The sequence below is a fragment of the Rattus rattus genome, chromosome 3, assembly GCF_011064425.1.
Source record: "Rattus rattus isolate New Zealand chromosome 3, Rrattus_CSIRO_v1, whole genome shotgun sequence".
NCBI lineage: Eukaryota > Metazoa > Chordata > Mammalia > Rodentia > Muridae > Rattus > Rattus rattus.
The window spans coordinates 142,717,467-142,731,366 of NC_046156.1; the positions used below are offsets into that span (position 1 = coordinate 142,717,467).

Below are 13,900 nucleotides of genomic sequence, written 5' to 3' on the forward strand. Positions count from 1 at the left end.
CTCTGCTCACATACTGTCCCTGTGACTTACCAGGTGTGCCCTGTCTTACTCTCTGCTCTATTCGCAGTGCCTAGCTCTTCCTTCCCAGAACTTGGCAACTTAGTAAGGATATATTTATTTGCACTACTCCTTATTTAACTATCACCTCCATTAAACTTCATGTTAACTGTGTTTACAATACCTGGCTATATCACTACAAATTTTACTTTTTGGGGTGAATAAAAAAATTTAAATTTAAGCAATTAAAACTCCCAATATGTAAGCTATACTGACATTGTAGTCCATTTTACCATCCCAAAGAAACATTATAGGCAGTAAGTTGGCAAATGACATCTGCTGAGTTGAAATCACACAATTGACAGATATTATCGAGGACCTGCTTCTCACCCTAAGGCTTCCTCTCGCTAAGGGACCGACCGCCCGTCATAAGCAGTACTGTGGCATATAACACCGAAGCGAGCATGAGCGAGGGAACACCACACGAGGGTAGAATGCTCCGAGTAGGAAGAGCAGCTGGTGCGGAGGCGCTGGGCTGGGAGGTTCTGGTGTGTTGAGAAACGCCACGAAGGCCAGGGAGGCGGAAGCGGTGAGCTCAGGAAGCCAGGGAAGCTAAGGATGTCTGCGGCAGAGCAGTAAAGGACCTCGGCTTTGAGTTCAAGTCAAAGGACAACAGAGGAAAAAATAAAACTGCGGCAGTTCTTGGCATGACCCAGAGCACAGTTTTGAAGAGAACTCTAATTTTAAAGAGGTAAATTAGAGCCAGGCAGTGACGGCCCACGCCTTTAGTCACAGCACTCAGTAGGCAGAGGCAGGAGGATCTCTGAGTTTGAGGCCAGCCTGGTGTACAAAGAAAGTTCCAGGACAGTCAGGACTACATAGGACTACATGGTTTTTTCCCTGTCTGGAAAAAAACAAGCAAACAAACATAAAAGGTAAACTAAAAAAAGTGGTGTTAGATAAATAGGGATAGACTGAAAAAAAAATCAATGGTTTCAGAACTAAGGATACTCAGAAGCAAACATAAGGAACGTGTGTTTTGAAGGCTGTGGTTTCAAACTAGTGGACAGGCAATGGGAGGGAATGCCAGGCCAGACTCTACTATGTAAGCCACAGAGAGATATTAAAATTTTTTGCATAGAATAAACGCTTCTAGACCTTAAAAATAAATAAATGATGGTTCTTAAAAGCTGCTGAAAACTGAGAAACAGGATTCAGCTGTAGTCACAGTCATTGCCTTGGGCCTATTTCCTTTCCCATACATTACAAAATTTTAAAGACTCTGCCCAGAAGCCATACAACATTTACATGTGTGTTAATAATACTTTGCCATTGTTATAAACAAAGTCAGCTGTTACTGCCAACCAATATCCCTGGTTATCTTAAGGTAGTAAGCATTCTCTCACTAAATTGCCACAATCCTAACTCCAAGTAAATACAGAGGTAGACTTGGGCAGGGGTGTAACACGTAATTTTTGTTAGGACTTTGTAAACACAAACCCACTTATTAGGGTGTTTAAGGCCTGTCTCTGGGAATTCAAAAGCCCTCTGTGGGCCTGGGGTCCATGTTGTGCAGGCTCTCTGAAGTCAGGGCTGGAAGGCTGCTGAACAAGTATTTCCACAGGAGATCAAATGTGCTGTGTCTTAAATATCCTGGCAGTTCCCCCAATGTCCCCAGGCCACTTGTGCACACCGCCATAGCACTGACCATCTGGTGATGAGCTTGGATGGCACTCCGCAGGCTCCTTCCAGCCAGAACTAACGCTCCATAGTTTAGATGATAAAAACGCACATTCTAAAAGGAATGTAACATTTCCTGGCTTTTTCTCCTTAATTAAAGTACCTCTGGTAATCAGTGTCTATTTTTTGAAATTAAGCTCTTCATATTGCAACTGACCGCATTTGGGAAATGACATTAACACGTTGGCCAGCCAGGCACGGTGCCCATCCATTCATCATCCGCACAGCAGGAGGCTTGCGCACATCCCCAGTGCGCTTGCGCACATCCCCAGTGCATACCTCCAACGCTCCGCTGCGCCAACCTCATTACTAATGGTTTCTTTCCCTCATGTCCCAGTGCAGACAACCTGTGGTCTCATTATCTGCAGCAGACTACAGACTTTAAAGGAATATTTCAAATCATCCCAAGAACACGTGATTATTAGAGTGTCTGCAGTTGAACCTATCTCTCCACTTACTAACTAATGCCTTTGGGCAAGTCATCTAAACTCCATCTTCTCGTACCCATTATCCTAGGCCCCCACATCTCCCATGGCTGTGACAAATGCCATGACCAAAAGCAACTTGGGAAGGAAAGAGCCCATTTGACTTCTACTTCCAGGTAACAATGCATCTCTGAGAGAAGACAGGTCAGGAACTCACGGTGGAACCTGCAGCAGAGACTAAGGAATATCACCTACAGTCTTGTTTAGTCTTCTTCCTTACGCAGCCCAGGCCCATCTGCCCCAGGGTGGCGCCACCCACAGTGGGCGGGCCCTTCTACATCAATCATTAGTCCAGAAAAGGCCCACAAATGTGCTCACTGCCAATCGGATGGGAGCAATTCCTCTACTGAGATCTCCTCTTCCCAAGCTGACAAAAAAACAAACCAGCACACTCACCTATGGAAAGGACTTGTAAAACACATCCCCTGTCACACAAGCACTGTGAGAAGGGGACATTGCTCCCTGCAGACTGATAAAGAGCAGCATTAAGGGTTGGCTATCCCTGGCTTAAAATGCACCCAGCTCTGGCCTGCAAGGGCTGGGGTCCAGCAAATGACTTTACAAAGGAAAGCAGTTCTGTTAACAGTGCTGCCACATAGTACATTTTATCCATATTGGAGATGTAAATTAGTCTATCATAATACATAGAATAAGCAGACTGATGAATAATAGATGTACAAGTAGGTTGGGCCAACTAAAACTGGCTTTAATACATTAATATTATGAAAAACGATGTAAATTTAAGCTTGATAAAACTGTACACTACAATTGATTAAATTAAAAGGCTCCCCACTCAACCCGTCCACCAGGACTTAATCGATGTATTAACATCGCGCTGCACGGTGGGTTCTGATGACCTATGAACCTCTCTGAAAGAGAAGTGAGCTCCTCGCTCTAAATGAAACGCTGTGAAAGGGACTCTTTAGCAGCCACTGGTTGCCTCGGTGTCTCCATTTGACCTCTAAAACTCTAACACGGCCACTCTCCTTCCCCTGAAGTTGTGCATTTGTCAAGCCATGGCTCCTGTGGGGTCAGAATTGGGTGCAGTTTACTCAGTCACCATCCTTTTCATGGTGCTGGCTCTCAGTCTTTATGGGGAGGACCCTCTACTTCCTACAAGAACTCTCCCCCAGTGACATGTTGTAGCCAAGCAAAAGTACAAATCTCTCCTCAAAGCAGAAGTAATATACTGGTGGAAACACACAATAGGCAGGTCACAGCAAAGCAGAGAAACCTCTGTTATAGTCCTCACTGCTGTGTGAGGCTTTGGGCTTGGTGAAACCTCGTGGTCTGTTAGACTCCTCTACCTCAAAGGATTAAGTGATGCTCTCTAGGACAGCAGGTCGCACACAAAGAAGAATAACGACTGTTCAAAAGCCCAAACTAGCCTAAGACAATTTGTAATCAGGTTCTGACTTCACACTGATGTTCCTTCAATCATTAGGCTATTCGAACCGTCAGGCAACTTTGCATTCTTTTGGGAATTGTCACTGGCAGCTGGCATCATAACTTAGAAATGGCACTTGAGATGGAATATAGGAGAATGGGGGTCGTTTTTGTAGTCACAGTTTAGTATTCAGGAAGCCGACATGCTGCATGGTCATAAAATCTCCCTATTGGTGGTCTTCTAAGCAAGGAAGGTCACCCGACTCTCTTTCTGTAAGGGGACCTCAGCAAACCCATCCGCTTAGTGGGAGAAGGGATCCTTATGAAAACTCCATGGGTTTCTTCCCTGTCTCTTTCTGTGCTCCTGGCTTTTGGACATGAAGTAAGTGCTTCATGTTGTCTCACACAGCTACACTTCACTGTCGTGTTTCACCATGATTCTGTGCCTTCACTGGAACAACAATGCTTTTAGCATTAACGGACAGCCTGATGCTCACAGAGGCAGCATCCAGACTAGTCGTGGAAAGGCATTCTGGAACTAAGGGATTTGGTGCTTGATGAATAGTTCTGGGTATCAAGTAATATACCCCCAAATGATGAGTGGGGACAAGATAAAGCAGCAAGAGAATGTGTACTTCAAACGCCACGGAAAACCGGTGCCTCTAAAGTGTAGTCTTAAATCTCTTACGTGTGTATAAAGGAAGTGAGTTTTATAGACCAGTTAACTCAGATTTATCGTCCAATTCATTTGTGCAGTAATTAAACTCTTAGACTCAGTGGCATAAGAGATGCTAATTAACCTCTTTGCAAAATGTTCAAGCGTTCCTGCATGGACAATAACTCTTCTCCCTGTCTCGTCACCGTGCCTTCGTGGGCCCCTCACAGAGTCATTCCAGTGATCCTTAGTTCTTTATGAGGACGTTCACAGAACGGTCCGCCAGCAATCTACCTCAATTTCTCACACAGTCAGCGAGAGTGACATCTCCCCCACGGATGCCACATTTGAGTGACTCTTTCTTCCTTAACTTACTTCTGCATCCTATCAACTGACCACTGTCTTGCCCAACTCTCCATTTCAATTCTCGGAGACCTTCTGTGTCAGAAACATAGTCTCCACCATGCTCCTCGGGGCCAAACACTCACCTTGAACAGTGCATCTGCAGCCGCTTTTGCCAGCTTCCATCCCTCAAACCCACACGACCAACCTGCCTTTCTTCTAATCTGCCCAACCACAACACACAGTAGGAACACTGAGCATGCAGTGAGAACTTTGCTTCACATGTAGGAACATGCTTCCACACATTTAGATCATGCACTGCCAGTGTTCAGCTTCTCTCATTTTATGTCAGGTCTTTGTATAATTTTCTGAACTTGTTGCTCACTAATATAAATACTGGGATCAAAACCAGTCTTCTTCCTGGGTGGTGCAAGTGCGAGAATAAGCCATATTCAGGGAAGAATTGATTTTTCTCCGAGGAATAGCACCAGAGACGTTACAGGCAGAAAGAGCAGCCAGCGAGCTGCATTAAATAGGCAGTAAGGCTGACTTTCAGAATTAGCCAAATTATGGAGCGCTCCAGAGCCCCAAGCTAAGTTCTAGTGAAGAATTTGTCTCAACACTGAGTCCCAAGGCTGGGAAGATTGCCAGTGAGTAAGATGCTTATTGTGCAAGTCTGATGACTTGAGTTCAAATACCCAGCATCCATGTAAATATTTAGGCACTTGTTGATCTCCCAATCGCTCTGGGGTCTGAGACAGGTGGGTGGATCCTGGGGCTGACTGGCCAGCTAGTCTACAAAATGGCAAGCTCTGAGTTCAACAAGAGGCCACATCTCAACAATAAATGAGTAAATAAAACAGAAACAGTGTTGTGTTACATTCTAACTCCAATCCCTGACCTTAACATACACCTGCAAAGGGAAGTGCACTTACACACACACACACACACACACACACACACGAGAGACAGACAGACAGACAGACAGACAGACACAGACACAGACAGAGAGAGACAGAGAGTTTAATACTGCAAGGTATGGTGGCTCACTCTTTTACCCCTGGCAGGAAGACAGCCAGTGTGTCTGCACAGAGCAGACTGTGGCCTACCAGCAATAGTATCTCTGGGTTGCTAATCAAAAGTAGAGATTCCTTGGCCTCACTAAAGAACTTTGGAAATCGATCTCGGCAGGTAGGTACTGGAATCTCTGCCATTATCAAGCCCCTAGTGATGACAGTTGAGGACAGCCATACATCTTGCTGAGGCTAAGAGAGAGCATGCACAGGAAACAGCTAACTACAATGTCTCTGTTCTCACTCCTGAAGAACCAGTGAGGAGGACAGCCACAACCAGGGCTTTCTTCCCTTTTGTCCAAGTGGTCATTGCATTTGTGTAAATGTTTTCAACCTACAAAGAATTTATTTTATGTGTGGGGTGTTTTGCCTGGATGTCCGACTGTGCACTGTGTGCCTGCCTGGCATCCAAGGATTTCCTAGAACTGGAGTGGAACACAGTTGTGTGCTGCCATATGGGTGCTGGGTATCAAACCTTAGTTCCTTCAGAAGCAGCAAGTGCCTCTACCAGAGCCATATCTCCAGCTCGAGAGAATTTAATTATTATAGCTCCTGGGAAAGGGGAAGGACAGGTGTGTTAGAAAAAGAAAAAGTGAATTTGATGAACAATGTTGAGCGGTTCCTATATGGCCCACCCTACACTTAGAAATAGTGGGGCGGATAAAAGGGCAGAGGGGAAAGAAAATGCAGGCCTCAGGCCTTCCCCATTTTGTTCAGGCTCCCACAGAAAGCTGTGGTCCACTGTATCACTCTAAGACTGCATGTTGCATAACTTCTTAGCAACATCTTATTTAAAAAAAAAAAAAAACTGAAAGGAAAAACTGGCCAGATAGTCTACAAAATGGATCCTCGATGAGAACTAATATTATTTCTGAGATACTCTGTCCAAAACCTTCACAGCCAAAATTTCAGGGAGCCATGTCTCCGCCGACATGTTCTGTTGGAGGTGCTGAGGTCTACGGACTGCACGGTGCGGAGAGCGCCGCTCGCAGCTGCAGCCCCAGTCTAGCACTCAGCGCAGTAGGCGTCCAGATAAGTGTAAGTGCTGTGTTTCCTCCCCAGTCTCAGGAGGCCCAGGTGCTGAAGCAGTTGGCAGAGAAGAGGGAGCACGAGCGAGAAGTCCTCCAGAAGGCCTTGGAGGAGAACAACAACTTCAGCAAGATGGCGGAGGAGAAGCTGATCCTGAAAATGGAACAAATTAAGGAAAACCGTGAGGCTAATCTAGCTGCTATCATTGAACGTCTGCAGGAAAAGGTAAGGGCAGCAGAGGGCAGAGCAGGGGATGTTATCCGCGCTGGAAGCCTTGTCAAACACTCCACCACAGGGTGGACTCGGGAAGGCTAGTTCCAAATGTGTATGACGCCTGTACAAACCGTTGTGTTGGAAAAATAGAAACCCGTACACTTTTAATATTTGCCTGATTATATTACTACTATAACACAATACTTAATATAAAATTAACAAATATTATTTCTTTAAAGAAGTATGTATTTAATACAGAAACTAAATTTAAAATATATATTTATCCGAAGCCCATTTTCTCTATGGAACAGAATCTACAAGGAAATCTGGAGCATGGGAAGCATAGCTTAGAGACTATTGTTTCGCCATGTTCTGAAGTCCTCAGGTCTTTCTCATTAACTTTGTACGTGTGTGTGTGTGTGTGTGTGTGTGTGTGTGTGTGTGTGTGTGTGTGTGTGTGTGTCACGCACACACCTGCGCCTGCTTTTGAAAAAAATCACATTGCAGCTATGAGTAGTTTTGCTTTGTCCACCTCCAGAAATTGGATTAAGCTTGAAAACTAGGAGCTCTGAAAAGATGCATCTGTACATCTCATATACATCTCACCATCCCTGCCTGCTCTCTCCACTCTTTTACCTCAGGCACTGCAGGCTCGAGAGACACTGCCATCGTCTCCTAAGTACTGAGAGTTTACACTCAAACTCATAATCCTCCTGTCTCAGACTCAGAGCTCAGATCACAGGCGTGTACCACAGTTCCCAGCTACACTCTTTTAAAAATATTATTTCCCAGAGGTCCTTTAGACGGAATGTGTTCTTCCTGAGTTTTTTAAGATCTCTGCCCAGAAAATGCTGTAGGCTCCAATACAGAAAGTAAAACACTGAGGCCCTCAAAGATGTGGGAACACATCCTAGGGATTTGGGCAGAAGGAGGAGAACCAACTTTAGATTAACTTTTTAAACTTTATAAGTAGGTGTGCCCTTGCTCCTCAGAACAACACCCTGTTTCTCCACAGCTCACATGTGGTGACACCAAAGCAGGTGCTTCCCTGAGACCCAGGACAGCCTTTGACGTTATATCCTCTGTCTTCCTTGGTTTACAAGTCCTTTCTGGGAGCTCCTAGCCTTGAGCTTGCATCACAGTCCCTGAAAATATCCAGTGCAGTTGCCAGGCATGCACTGTGCTGATCCCACGCTAAGCCACCCTCACCTTGAGTATCCACAGCATCACTGGCCATCCAGGAGAGCCACGGGTTTTGAAGTACACATGCAAACCTGCAGCTTGTCCCTTTTGATGTTATTTGTAAAGTAGTTCATAAAATTTGCACACCTCATAACAGCAAAACAAAAATCAAAGGAGTGTCCAGCAAAGCTCACACAACTGGGTTTACCTCACCAACTAGAAGTATAGAACTTAGGAAGGAAGAGAACTGACGTCTGCATAGTGAGCAATTTTGTGTCTAATAACCCAACAGGCATCAAGTAGGTGCACCGTAGCCATTACTTTAGTGACAACAGCGGCATACTACATTATTTAATATGATTTAATTTCAAGTGAAAATATTTTCCTTAAGAGAACAAGATTCTTTTCCTATGAGGCAGTCTCTATAATCTATAAGCATAGATTTAATCGTTATGAAGTCACGTGTGTTGTTACCTTACATTCTTCTCTTCTGACTTATATTCATTTTCTTGTTCTGATTCACAAGTGCCATTGGTGTGACCAGTTACTACTGAATGTGTCTGGTGAATAAATAATGAAAGGGGAAGGGATTAAACCCAGCCATTATTGATTACTCAACGAAGGCCAGGCACTTTTGCATGCATTGTCACATTTAATCCAATCAGCGAGGCTACCAAAAACATATTGTTATTCCATTCCACATCTAAAGAACCTGTTCCTTAGAGAGCCTACTGCCTTGGCCAAAATTATAGAGCAAGTGGAATGAAGGTTGTAGATGTTGATGCAAGTCTTTCCCAGACCAAAGTGTGTTCTGAGCTGAATTTGATATTCTTTTTCAGTCACTGAATATGGCATCATAAGCACTAGAAGCGATACTCCATGCTTCCCTTGATCCCATGACCACCAGCATCTTGATGTATGGCAGCAGGACTTTTATGAGCTCCCCAACTCATTTCTGACCTTTCTTTTGTACCATTGACTCATAACCATTTATAAGAAGAAAAGAACCTGACAATGCTGACGTCACCTTGCATTTTAATTAACTTAGAAAATGTGATTTCATAAAATTATTACCACAGGTCATTTAATTCCTATCCTTATTATATTTGATATATACAGCCATTAAAAGATGCATTAAGAGATGAAGGAAGGGAAAGAAATGACCTCACACTTCTTGGCTTCCAATAAGAAATATCTAAGTCCCATATTTTCAGAGGACCAGCTTTCCTAAAGCCATCTTTCAAAGATATCTTCTTTTAAAAGTGCTGTTTACAGTGTCAAAATGCTACTACATTTCCCTTGAGAAAGAATGGCAGTAAAAAGTTGAAGAGAGTCTTGTGTAAATTTAAATATGCATGTGCCTACTACAGATTCAGGGCCTCTAAGTATACCTGAAAAATTAAGTGTGAGATCCATAATGAAAAAGACATTACTAAAGAAGCAACTTTAGTTACTAGAGAACTTCATGGGCATTGTCCGTAGTGAATTTCATTGACATTATTCTTAGTAAACTCCATAGACAATGTCCTTAGTGAACTTCAGAGTCAATGTCCTTATGAACTTCATAGACAACGTCCTTAGTGAACTCCACAGACGATGTCCTTAGTGAACTTCACAGGCGATGTCCTTCATGAACTCCATAGACATTGTCCTTAGTGAACTTCATAGACAACGTCCTTAGTGAACTCCATAGTGAACTTAATGGACTTCATAGTCAAAGACTTGCAACAACCTTTGAAGCTCTTAGCTGAACTTTTCTGGTCATTGAGCAATTCTCTGACCAGGACCACAACCTGGTGACATTACTGTACAGGCCGACTCTAGCTTCCCCAACACTTTCATTTAAAGTCACATCAACACATCAGGAGTATACATTTCACATTGTGGATGTAAAGTGTCCAAATAGCAGATCAACCAAACTTCCTGGAAAGGCTTTCTTAGAAGCTCAGAAGGCTTATCCGAATTTCCTTTTAAAGTTACCTCCATCTCAGATGAAGTCTTTGATTGCCTTTCGCAAGACCGTAGCTTTACTAATTTGAGTCCGAAGTAGACTGACAGTGCCAATTGTCGTGCTCAGTCTGGCGGAGTTGCTGTTCCTACTTGGAGCTCCGTTGTCTTCCAGTGCAGGGAAGGTGTTGGCATCCTCCCAGTTTTCATACAAGCTCTGTTCTCACTAATGACTCTCTATCTGTGTGAGAAGGGGACGCCGCTACAGCTTTGCCTCGAAATGACTGAACAAAAGAAAACTCAGCTGCATCTGTTCTAATTTCCTCACATTTCCAAACACAGCTTGATTTCTCTACATGCGCCTTGCTTCCTTGTCCTCGTGGTGTTTCAGTGTGTGTGAAAGGCTCATTTAAACCAATTAAATTACATTACCTCAAAAATCTTTCCCTAGAGTCAACTTCCTACTTCCTCAAATTTTTTAGCTTTGGAGGAAGTACAGGGTATGTAACACTTTTTGCCACTCCTACCCCCTAAAGCTGAGAGGCGGGAAGCATTTTCACATTCATATATAATCACTGTGGAATCTGACCACCTGCTAGCTGTATAAACTTGGAAAAGTTCCTCAGCCTTCCTATGCCTTGGTTTCTTCCTCTGTAAAATGGGTATAACAGAATCTCTACTACAATACTGTAAGTATGAAAGAAATTCATCTAATAAAAATCTATATGGACATAGGTGTGTTAAGCATTAGGTAACAAATACATGCTCAGTAATATAGTATAAAGACCCTTGGAAGCACAGGCACCTTAGCCTTGATAGATCTTAATGATAAGATTTACTTTATAGCTGGCCAAAATCATTAAGAATGAATCAAAAAAAAAAAAAAAGCTACCTGAGGAGAAAAGCAATTTTAAAATGTTCTAAATAGAAAATAAATAATATTACTAATAATTAGCATTTCAAAATTCAGTTCAACAGCCATTTAGCACCTTTATGCAAAGCTATGTGCCTATGATCATCCAATGTAGAAGAATAAACAAACACCAGATCCACTTTTTCTCCATCAACACCTTCCTTAGAAGGTTCATGGACGCCAAGACTAGTAACTTTATTAGTAAAGTTTCCCCACGAAAATAAATGTGCACCAACCACAGGCAATGTGCCCAGCGTGAAATGACACAGTCGAGACCTCATGGTCAACACAGCCAAGGAGACAAGAATGTGACTTGTCCTGTTTAGAACCATGTGACTGCCCCATAAAGGGGCAGAGTTTGTTTTTGCAAGTGCTCAGATGCAGCAGCTGTGTTCGTCTGTGGTCTTGTGAGGCGCCTTTATGCAGAGAGGATGCCCTAAACAGAACTTAGAGCTTGTTTCCAGCCTTAAGAGCCTAGGTGCAAGGCTGGGAACCCCAAGCATTCACAGTCCTGAAAACCCGACTCTGCTGGACTCACTAGGCCAGTGTATGCCCGAGAGCACAGTGCGGCATTGGGAAAGATGCTGACTTGGGTTCGGAAGGTCACGAACAAGGTGTTTAGAGACAGTATCAATGTCTGGATCTCAGTTTCCCAAAGTGCCCACGGGCAAGCACAGATTCCTTAAAATCGCCCAAAAGAAGGAAAGAAAGAATTAAGATTATGCAGAAACCATCAATGTCAGATGTTAGTACCTGTCTCTGAATTTATACAGAAGTCAATATAGTCAATATTTTCTTTGGATTGTTTCTTCATTTTTATTTGACCTTTTGATCATAAATTTAAAAAAAAAACAGTGTTGTTGTTGTAGGTGGTGGTGGTGGTAGTAGTGGTGGTCATGGTAGTGATGGTGGTGGTGGTGGTGGTGGTGGTGGTGGTGGTGGTGGTGTCCATGATAAGTCATTGTTCCACAGTAAAAGGCTTGCTTATCATTTACAAGGCATTTGGTTCCAGGGTTGATCACCTGTAAGGGAAGGGTAAAGAATAATAAAGATACTATATATCTTGTGTTCTTTACTGTGATGTCTCTTAGGCCCACATTTTCCTTGTGAAGTGAAGAAAATTCCTTTAGGAATTCTTACCTTTGGTAGACACCACCCTGGGTTATTTCGGGCCAACGTGTCCAGCAATGGCTAGGGTAGCTCTCTGAACTCTTGGGACCATGTGAACTAACCCCTCTGCCCTCGCTGTTTCCAGGAGAGGCATGCTGCCGAGGTGCGCAGGAACAAGGAACTGCAGGTTGAACTGTCTGGCTGAAGCAATGGCGGGTATGGCACGCCCCTCCCATAGTAAATCCCCCTGCCTATATTATAATGGATCATGCGATATCAGTATGGGAAATGTATGACATGGTTTAAAAAGAACTCATTATGAAAAAAAAAAAACAGAATCAAAAATAAAATAAATCAATGCGGTCTCTTTGCAGAATGTTTTGCTTGATGTTTAAAAAAGTACCTTGGATCTTATTTTGTAAATATTTACATTTTTGTTAAAAAATACAAGTATTGCATTATGCAAGTTATTTCATAATCTTACATGTCCTGTAACAGGCATTCGATGTTGTGTCTTCCCACTCAAATGAATTTGCTAGCTCTGTTCTTTTGGAAGCTCCCCCATGTTGAACTCAGTCCCTGCCCTTTTCATTCCAACCCAAAAATGAGGTCAGTAGACAGTCTATGGTGCTAGAAACCCACCATTGCCTAGTGACCTAGATGACTCTATAATCTCCGAGCTTGGCCAAGACCACACCTAGATCGTGGGGACCGTGTGCCCATGTGAACCTCCACATTTCTCTGCTCATAATCTGCTTCCTGCCTAGAAACCACAAAGCCAGGCTAAGGAAATCCACCAATCCTAGCACTGACTTCTGCTTCTCGTGGAGTGTGTGTTTCACACGTGTTTGGGTTTTAGAAAGAGATGGATGGGAAGACAGAGCTGTGCTCAATGAGGGTAGAAGGGCGAGGCTGAACCTTCTAATGGGCCGAACACAAACACAAAGCCAGAGGGTTCGAGCGGCCATGACGTTGTTCTTCATGAAGTGGGCTTACTTCTCTTGTTTCGGTTATTTTGATGGAATGACTTAATCAACATGTCGGTGGCTTATCTGTGGGTGCCATGGGTGACGATGTTCGTTTTAAGCTTTTGCCTGTAGTACAAGCACATGATGCTACTAAATATTTTTCCACTTGGAGACTGTGAGCTGGTTGTTGCATTAAACACACAAACGAAATCACAAACACTGTGGACTGTTACTCAAGCTGGTCTTTCATCCCCAGTGTAGGGCAATCCTGCCTATAAACAAGACCAAATCACTCCATCTGTGACGCTGCCGCAGTTAAGGGGGCTAGGCAGGGCATTTGTGCCACTGTAAGAATCAGCAGAGACCCAGCATACGTACCTTTTGCAGTTTTGAAGTTGTCTCTCCCCAACTCCCAACTCCTGAAGGTTGCTGCCTGCATACTTACTCCTCATCAGTGCTATCTTCTTGTATGTCATTGTGAGCAAACTGTGATGAATAAAGAATTGGAGTTCTGTGAACTAATAACGCTTTGGTCTGGTCTCTCAGCCCTGTGTGCTCAGACCCTGGTGTTGAGATTGTAGTAGGAGAGCTGTTGGATTGGGCAATCGTGGGAGCAAAGAGGCAGTAATGAGTTTGGAGGAAGCCAATGGCCTGCTGGTTGACTTCCCTTGTGAAGCAGCAGGACCTCCCCAACCCCACCCCCGCTTCCTTGGACAGGCTGACCCAGTGGGGAAGGCCTTCCACCTGTTCCCCTTAGCAACAGGCACAGTGAAGGAGAAACTGAAGGTCCCAGCTAGCAGTCCTGAGCAATCAAGCCTCATTCTGGGCATTGTGGGGTTCCTGGCACCACCTCAAGTTCT

At 43.8% G+C, this 13,900-nt stretch overlaps 1 protein-coding gene across 1 annotated transcript in view; it reads left to right on the forward strand.

Moving 5' to 3' along the window:
- The window catches only part of Stmn2 (stathmin 2), a 49,038-nt gene extending 35,473 nt beyond the window's left edge, over positions 1 to 13,565 (forward strand). The window contains exons 4-5 of the mRNA XM_032898637.1: positions 6,741 to 6,932; positions 12,218 to 13,565. Coding sequence (XP_032754528.1) covers positions 6,741 to 6,932; positions 12,218 to 12,277 — 252 coding nt within the window. The 3' untranslated portion in view covers positions 12,278 to 13,565. The remainder of the gene's footprint in view (positions 1 to 6,740; positions 6,933 to 12,217) is intronic.
- The last annotated feature ends 335 nt before the right edge of the window (positions 13,566 to 13,900 follow it).